Genomic DNA, 9156 nt, shown 5'->3' with positions numbered 1-9156 from the left:
AGCCCCACCTGCCCGGGAGTGGCCCTGACCGGGAATCGAACCCGGGTCTCCGCGGTGATAGCGCGGCGCCTTTACCCCTAGACCACCAGGGGCTCCTCCATCTTACATAAATTAGTAGCAAATGATTATCACAATAAGAGGAAGGAGGAACCAGAAAAGAAGCCAGGACCATGGTTTGGTAGGATTTGTCACCTTTCTCTCTAGGATCTCCTATGAACAAAATTTTGAAGAATGTCTTTTCCCTGCCAAAAGCCAGCTTAGGTATTCCAAAATAACTTCTGTGCAACGTTTGCAGGACACACCAGAGAGGGGATTTTGAGAGCATTTCACAGGCCTTGCAGCTGTGAGCCAGTTTCAGCATGAGGAAAAGCCCTCCATCACCCCAATGTACAGGAAAGAGAAGGTAAGGTAACTTTCTCCAGGTGGCTCTTAGATATGGTACATTCAGTGAAGAGTCCTAGACCAGCAAAATCTATTCTTCTCCATGTTGATACTGATGTCACTGGGCAGAGCTTGAGGACAGCAGACCCATGCAGAGGCTGAGCTGCAGGAGGGCAGCAAACTGGAAGGGGCTACTGACCCCACATCAGCCACAGATGCCTCCTCAACTATGCTGGCCCAGTTTTCTCTGGGCAGGGATCCCAACCCATTCTCCAGACTCCTGAAAGAAGGTTGAAACAGTGAAGCCCAGAGAACTTCTGATTCCTGCTGTCAGTGTGAACATCTTGCCATCCTTGCTAAACTGGGTAGGTGCAGAATGAGGGCCAGACTGAGAATCCATCCAACCACCTGGGAAAAAAACAAACACCATAGTATTTTAGACATGCCACAGCAAATAAATAGCTCCACGAAAAGAACAACAAAAAAAAAAACACAAGCTTGTGCTTGCAGGGACAGTAAACCACCATATTTCAGCAGTCAAGACAGGTATTTCTGACAAAAAATTGTATATTTGATGACGAGCAGAGTTCCGCATTTGACAAGAAGCTGTTAAAGCGTCCTGAACAGTAAATCACCTCTTTTTCTATCAATAATTTTATTATGATATCTGTAGAAATGTCAAATGTTAAAATCCCACTTTATTGCTATAATAATGGATTTAATTTGTAAAACATATAAAGTGAGGCCATAACTGTACTGGAGGGTTATATATGTGTGATCCCACTATATCCATATAATTTCCTGGTGGCTTTACACGTGCATTTTGAATGGAAGAAGGAACAAAAGCAATCCCACTTGCAAGGTTTTTGAGATTGGGATTGGATTCTGAAAAGGAAATCAATATGATCACAGAAAGGTAGCAATTATGATAAAAAAACAGCCTAAATTTCACATTTATTAAAAAAAAAAAAAAAAAAGAAGAAAAAAACAACATAGATGTTTATCTGCGATTTGCTCCATTCAGGCCCTTCCCTGTTGCCAGGAAAGCCCTGCTTTCCAGCTGCACAATCAGTATTATCACTATGTGCTATTTTTGGCTGGTGAGTACATTCCATGTAGCGTCATCCTTCCCCCACCAACACTGGTATGAAGGGCGGAAACTCTTCTTTCCAATCCTCTTGTCATTTGTTGCTGCTCCCATCTGCTCGGTGGCACTGCCTGCTCCATCCTCACTGCGGAGGGATCTCCAGGCGCTTTTCCCTGTTCCTTCTCATTTCCTTGAGCAAGTGGGTTTCCCTCCAGAGCTTCATGTGGGACGCTTCATGTTGGCATCCAGAGTACATGTCCCAGATATGTCCAGTCCCACCTTCTGGTCCTAGTGCAGAGGAGCAGCCGGTAAGTAATCCTTTGATGGGCGATAGAGTCCTTGTGTCCAGCTCCTGAAGCTTTTTACAAATTGGCTGTTTTTAAGGTCATATAATTTCCCAGCTATCACTTTGGTAGGTTTCCAACTCTTGTCAGGATATGTTAATGCCAGGTTTATGTCTGAGGGGAGAATGCATTATTTCTTCCGACACTCTGTAGCTTTGATTTCCGTAAGTTAATAAAGTCTAGTAAATATCATAAAGCTACTTCCTTTTTAAGGTCTTCCTTGGCTAGGTGCTACCCAACCAGCTAGTTGTTTAATATTTTTCTCTCCTGCCATGGTGTCGCTGTTCAGTGTTTGGAAAAGCTCATATGGAGAAAAGCTGCACTTGGAGTTATAAATCTCTTCAAATACAAGGTTCAGTTTCCTTGGTGGTGCCACAGGAAGAGCCCTCATAGCTAAAGCTATAACCACCTCTAACCTGAGCTGGGCTGTGTCTCCCTAAACCTGTTTAATTTTACACAGAATAATCAAATATTCATTACGTGAGTAAGTATGTGTGTGTGTGGCTGTAGCAGAGTGATTAAGGTACTCACCTGGTAGATGAGAGACCCTGTTCCCAGTGACCGCTCCAATGAATATTTAAGTATTACATATTAAGTATTCATTGGAGCAAGGACAGGAGCAGACTTCTGCCACCCCCAAGGGAGCACACAAACACTAGGCTGTAAAGTCACTCTTTCCTTCTTTAGCTCAATGAATATTTAATTATTCAAGGCCAAACAAGACGGCTTTAGTGGCAGAGACTGACTGAGATTCCCTGCTCCTATATGCATACCATAGCTCTGATGGTGAGGGCTTGTATACAAGAGATGTGGGTTTGTATTTCTTTGGACTTCCTGAGAAAGACGTTGAATCCAGGTCTCCCATACCCTAAATGGGGCTTCCAACTTCTGAGCTGCTGAATGAAAAATACAGAGTTCCAACACACACTGTCCATGGTCACAAGACAGAGGTGTTATGACCCCAAGATCAGAGCAAGCATCCTTGTCAGTGATAAGGCTGGGTTTATATATCTTTCAGGAGAAGGTATCAAAGCTGAAGATGTTCCTCATTCCATGGCAGTTCCAGCTGGCTATGCTGTGTGCCTTTCTGAGGTTATTCAGGGTGTGATGCATAAGAAAATGTGCTTATCTTCTTTACTCTGGGGCCTGACAGCCCCAGACTGTAGTTAATGGCACTTAATCCTGCTTCTGCAGGCCGAGGAATGAATGTGTGAAAAGGTGACTTTGGGGAAAGCATCCAAAGAGAAAAGGTAAAGCAAGGGTATTTGAGTCTTAAAAAGCACACAAGCAGAGAATTGAGGAGTAGGAAGATTAAAGCAAGAAGAAGAACATGTGGTAAGGAGCAAGCAATCGCTGAATGAGGAAATAACACATAAGGGAAAAAAAAAAAAAAAAGGAGCTGGGACAGTGACCAGAAGGCACAAACAAATCATCTCAGAAATAATATCCTTTAACTAGCAGAAGAACAGAGGGAATAGGGAGAAAGGGCTAGAGAAGATTACTTCAATCTTAAACAGAAATGTGGATAATCTCTCCCACACACTTGAGTCTTTGAAAAATAGAAAATTTCCTGTCTGCTCTCCATTTCCAGAGGCTAGTGGAGATTCACTTTGGGGAGTTGATTCAGTTTGGATTCACTTAGGGAACTTGACTGTGGGAGCATTCCTATGCAGAAGAGTGACTTTTTGCTGTCATTGCAGTTCTGTTTCTTGTAATTTCAAAGAATCCACAGCATTACGATTCTGTTGTTAAAAATTGTGGCTTCCAAACAGAAAACCAGAGCAACAACATAACTGCGATATCAAAGTGCAATTTGCCAAATTCTTGTACCCATCAGGATTGTGTCCAAACCCAAGTCTACTGCATAGTCCCAGTTGTTGAAATGGCAGCACTGCATTCCAAATGGAACTGCTTAGCTCAGAACATTTCAAGGGTTCTCCAAATTATATGGTTCATGTATTTCATAGCACATTTTTGTCCATCTACCCCAAGGCTGTTGAGCAGCCACCTTCAGCTACCGTAAACTGCTATTTAGAGAAATACTTTCTGAACACTTTGCTGTCCATTACTTTAACTAATCTTTTCCCTGAGAATACAGTTTTAGAGTACTGAATGTCTATGACAGTGAAGGAATACCCCTATTGTCTTGCCATAAATAACGCAGTGGTCTGACCATAAATGTCCAGGCAGATGTGTTACATACCCATAGCCACGACATAGCCACAAAAGCTCAGAACTTCACCCAGGCACACTAACCCAGTTTGAATGGCCATGTTTTGTGTTTTGATCAACTCTTTAGACAGATGACAGTAGCTATCCTCCTTCGATACTGAGGAAAAGGCCACCTGTGGACCAAGCTGTGGGGGAAAAGCGGAAAGTAGAGAGAAGGGTTCGATTTCGTGAGCCAGAAGTCACTGAACATGGTATGCTCAAGCTATTAAGCCTTTTGGCATGACCTTTCCAGCTTTTAACATCCACTCTGTCTGTCCACATCAGCTTCCTCCTCTGATAATGTTATTTGTGATTTTCAGCTCCTCATGGAGCAGAGGATGGACAATTTTTGGTCTGCGCACTGCAGAATTGCCTCTGGGCCATTTGCCTGCCTGCCCTGGGAGGAGACAGGCTGCTGCATCACCCTCAGCTGTTCTCACAGTGACCTCCTGAGTCAACCCCCACAGGGATCATTGTAGACCATGGGTTTGGCTGAGGCCCAGGGCTACCCCAGAACAACGTATCTGCTCATAAAAAGGATCTCAGACAAATTGTAAACATTTTTATGTCATTCTGGGTACCTAGGATGTAATGGGAAAGAGGGAGCCAGTCCTTTCATGGTTCTGAGCATCGTACATGCCACAGAATACAATAGCAGAGGTCTAACTAAGCCTAGCAGCCAGGATGTAATAATTTCTGCCAGTGAAAGCACCCACGGAATGACACAGCCAAAAAAACCTCTGATCTTTTTAGTCATGAGCTAAAATAGCAGTTTGCAGATAGGTCAGCTGGGAGTGACCGTAGGCAGACGTCTGGCAAAATGATTCAGTTTGCACTTCTGCATTTGCATTTTTTCACTTCTGCACTTCTTCAAATAAGAACTATTGTTGCATTCTGACTTTCCTCAATTTGACTCAAGTAAGAAAATTGTATTTATTGGTCGAGAACTGAAATTGTATGGGTTTGATACATCAGTCAGTAAAAACACAGGCGACAGAATGGTAACATTTATATTCCAGCCACCTGTTTAGACTGCTACAGCTTCTGAAAACAAGGCTCGGCATCTGCTGATGTGTCTGTAAACAGAACTCTCATTTGTTTGGCAACGCATTGTTTGGGATGCCTCCTGACGCAGGAGGGGAAAGCTGTTTCTTGATAAGGTTGTTGCCATGGCCTGGGCTTTCCCATCAAAACTGAACTCCTGGAAACACTCAGTGAGTCAGCCCTAAATTTGCCCAAGCTCATCTGACTGCTCAAGAGGATTTTCATGGGAGTTAATAACTCCCTCAGCTCTCTGACAGGGTCGCTGCCCAACATCAGTGCTGGTAATCCTGCAGTCAGTCCAGCCCAGGGGGACCAAGCTGGTCTCTCACTGGCTCTGATTTCAACACAGCCCTGCTGGAACTCCAGCGAGCTGCAAGGATGGAAAAGACTCTGACTCTTTTCCATGAAGACATGAGAAACATTCCAACCCATAATTAGTATTCTGTGATTTAGATTATTTACTGTTTGTCCACACAGTATTATTAACATTAAGGCTGGTAAGATGAAAGTTTCTGGCACTACTGAAATTCTTCCATTTTTTCCATTCTATGGACTTTTCATCCTGAATTATGTCTGAGCCCTGACTGCCAAGCAGAGGGATTTCCAGGATATTGCTGGATGAGAGTTAATCTGACAGTGGGCCTTGCTTTCTGAACTTTGATTCTTCTCTCAGCCTGCTGATCTATCTCCTTTCCTTTCTAAAAATTATTTGGAATAGGCAGGTTTTCTTTGAAGGAGCTGGTTACTGACCACCCTGCAACAGCAGCAAACTCTGCCTCTGAACTCTTCCACACAATAATTTTTCCTCACTTTCCTGAAGTGCACCTGCATCTGCATGTTTGCATGGAGTGCATAGATCCTCATCCAGAGCCAAAAGTGTTGTAAGAGGTGGCTCAGCATCTATGAAGTGACAGGCAATTTCAGAGACACCACTTGGTGCTTGCTTTTATGTTCACCTGCTGCCAAGAGACCTTTCCAGGTGTGTAAGAACATTTTCATTCTGTTTTCCAGCCATTTCCTGCTGTGACTACGTGGTGGGTAAGTTGAATTTTCACATTATAACTGTGAGCCATCCATAGCATTAACCTGAGTTTGCTTTTGTGGCTGCTGGGTTGCACTGTGCAAATACACCCTCCGTCTACAACAGCATTTCGTGCTGTCAGGGGTTGTTGCTGTTTCTTCTCAGCATAAGCACCACAAGGTGCTGATGAGGTCTGGTGCAATTTTAAACAAGACATCTAGTAAGACAAATAGTGGAAACAAAAATGGAATCCCTGAAGCGATTTTTAATTTAAATATAATTAATATATTTTATGGCAATAGAGTAGGTACAGGTTTTTCACTAAGATATGCAAGGAAAGCACCCCAAGCGAAACAATAGTTCTCCCTGCTGAGTTTTGTGTGTGGGGAAGAGACAATTCACTTATATGCTGGCAGCAGGGTAGAAATAATAAAAATAATGTGGGTTTTCTTCTTTTTTTGTTTGTTTTGGTTTTTTGTTTGTTTGTTTTTGTTTTGTTTTATTTTGTTTGAGGCCAGGCAGCCTTACAGACCCTGAAGCAAATGTCTGTATCTGGATGTTCTTATGATGGTGATCATTATTCTTGAGGCCCTGGCCAAAATCCAGTCCCTGCTATATGAAATGCCGTGAGAGGACAGGGGTACATATATATACCTGTATATAAACACACACAGACCTGTAGTGTTGGGAGGCTAAAAAGCCTCCCAGTCAGGTATCCCCATATCCCCTAACTATTGCTGTTGTCCAGGAAAAGGGTTTTTGTGCTCGTGACAATGGAAGCATCAGCTAAGGCAGTGACTGGGCTAGAAACAAGGTACTGTAGGCAGGAAGGAAATAGGTGGAAAAGCAATGATCAAATATTCTTCAGGGGACAGTGGAACTGTGTGTCCAAGGCAGGAACTGAAACAAAACCACCTGTGTCTGGGTCCAGTGGTTTTCTCAGATGAGTTGCCATGAGACTGGGCACACACCTGTGGCTGTGTGCACTCTTCCAGCAAGCAATTTAACTAACAAATTTAAGCATTAAATTTCTACTTGTAATCTAGAAAAACAAACTTAAATTTCAGCACATAACTGTAGTGATGTGCTGAAGCCATTGTGACCGTAGCTTATCTCTATTCTGTGAGTGGAATTATTTTTGCACATTTTTTTTTTCCTGTTCATGGACTGAATATACTTCCTAATTTTGCAGATTGGAAGACTCAAGTTTGCATTTGAGATAACCCAGAAATAACTTTTGCAAGGTTGAAAAAGGTTATAAGAAATTCATAGAAAAGGGCTGATGTGAAAAGCTGTTCAGCTTTCACAGAAAGGTTTCACTGCTCCCATGTGTGCTCATCAGCCAAGTCCTTCACTGTGAAAGGCAGGTGTGCACCCAGTTGAGAACTGTAGCCTGTGGTGTGAGAAATCACACAAGGGAAATACCAACTTCCAACTCACAAATCTCTGCAAATGCAGAAAGTGGTGAGCAATTCCCTGGCTAAACACCTTCATATCAACCATTCATAGAATAATGCCAAATAAACAAATTTATAAAAACTGAAGCCTGCTCATGGATAATTTGCAAACAGAAAGAAGGGCTAAATTCAAATGAATAAATTATTTGCTGCAAATAATTCACTCAGACCTATTATGGGACATTGATTTGGTTTCTGGTTAGCTGTAAAATGACTGCCTATTAACATTTTACCTTTTCCCCATGCACTTTTTGATACATTATTATGTGTTTCCTGCTTGGTTTTATGACTTTTACCTTCCTCTCTGTACATCTGTATGACAGTTTAATTGACTGGTGTGTATTCCAGGGCTCGGAGTAGAAGCTAATTTAAATATGTTACAGCTAATGTTGGCCCTTTACCCATAATAATACACTCCACATTTTTATCTCCTTATTGATTATGTGCATATGGCAGGAAAATAGCTGCACACTATGGGTTTTATTCAGGCATGAATTTGGCTTTATACTGCGTGTTTAATACTTTAAGTGCTTTATAAAATAGTACAGACTGTGCAATGGCCATGAAGTCAAACAGAGCAGCCAGATCTGAATCAAACTGGATCCCCGAGGCACACGGGTGGATAAACACGTGCAAGGATTGGGGCACAGATGTCAGCAAGCTAAATGAAGCCCTCTGATTTCCATATGTGTGCTGTGCCTGACCCAGGGTGCTTTAAACATACTTGAACTGTATTTTGAAGGAAAGAAAAATGTTTACAGGATGTTCCTGCCTTAGAGCAAGTGCAGAGGATGTTCCAGTGTAATTAGCACACGTAGCACTTAGACAGTGGTTAAAACTGCCAGAGCTTTCTAAACATTTTCTAACCCCTTGGTTAATGGAGCCACGTTTCAGTTCTTACCATAATTAGCAGGAGTCCCAAACAAGCTGAGTTACTAGGGAAAAGGATGGAAATCTATATCTTGTCTCTTTTATGGAGCATTTGTGAGCATTAAATATTGGATGAAGTAGCTTCTTATTCTCCTAGTATTCAACTTAACACTTAGCGTAAAAGTATAAAAAATAATTGCTGGAGGGGAACTTGAGATCACACATTAACTATGGTAATCCTGTTCCTGTCGTGTGTAATTAAACCCTTTAAATGCCCCATTAGATGACATATTTTATACTCACTACCCTCCATCAGGAGATGTGACTCACTATTGCTTAACTGATGTGTATAGAAGTACTCACAACCAGAGCCCTGTGTACCCTGCTGTTCCCAGAAAACTGGTACAAATACATCAGCAGGGGATCAAATTTGGGAAGTGTTTAAGATGTCACTAAAATAATCTTGCTTTCCTTTTTTTTTTTTCTCCTCATCACCATTCAGTAGATGACAGGTCATCATCTGGATTGCCTGTGCTCCTGTGGATCTCATTTTGTGCAGTGCTGATCCTTGCTGTGAGTCTCTACTACACCAGCATGAAGCAAGATGTCAAAGTCCTGGAGGAATTTCAATCCCGGCTTGTTATCTTCTTTCTTCATATAAGACACGTTGCTCAGAGATGTTGGACTTGGTTTGTGAGGCAGTAGCAGTGTCCTCCAGCCTGACACTGCTAAGCAGCATGA

The 9156-nt window shown here is 42.4% G+C and overlaps 1 protein-coding gene across 1 annotated transcript; it reads left to right on the top strand.

Moving 5' to 3' along the window:
- The first annotated feature begins 1684 nt into the window (after positions 1-1684).
- CUNH14orf180 (chromosome unknown C14orf180 homolog) lies at positions 1685-9156 on the top strand. The gene is made up of 4 exons (XM_050336229.1): positions 1685-1776; positions 4112-4235; positions 6079-6105; positions 8918-9156. Exons 1-4 carry the CDS (start codon positions 1690-1692, stop codon positions 9118-9120), a joined length of 441 nt encoding a protein of 146 aa, XP_050192186.1. The 5' UTR covers positions 1685-1689; the 3' UTR covers positions 9121-9156.

This window comes from Myiozetetes cayanensis, unplaced genomic scaffold (genome assembly GCF_022539395.1).
Source record: "Myiozetetes cayanensis isolate MyiCay16 unplaced genomic scaffold, myiCay2020 scf6-25, whole genome shotgun sequence".
Lineage (NCBI taxonomy): Eukaryota > Metazoa > Chordata > Aves > Passeriformes > Tyrannidae > Myiozetetes > Myiozetetes cayanensis.
This window is presented reverse-complemented; position numbering and strand designations above follow the sequence as displayed.

Bases quoted from the DNA above. Each gene is read 5' to 3' on its own strand.
- CUNH14orf180 (XM_050336229.1), top strand. From the start codon at position 1,690: ATGTGGGACGCTTCATGTTGGCATCCAGAGTACATGTCCCAGATATGT. The intron at 1,777-4,111 runs GTAAGTAATCCT...TCAACTCTTTAG, and splicing joins CTAGTGCAGAGGAGCAGCCG to ACAGATGACAGTAGCTATCC. The intron at 6,106-8,917 runs GTAAGTTGAATT...ATCACCATTCAG, and splicing joins CTGCTGTGACTACGTGGTGG to TAGATGACAGGTCATCATCT.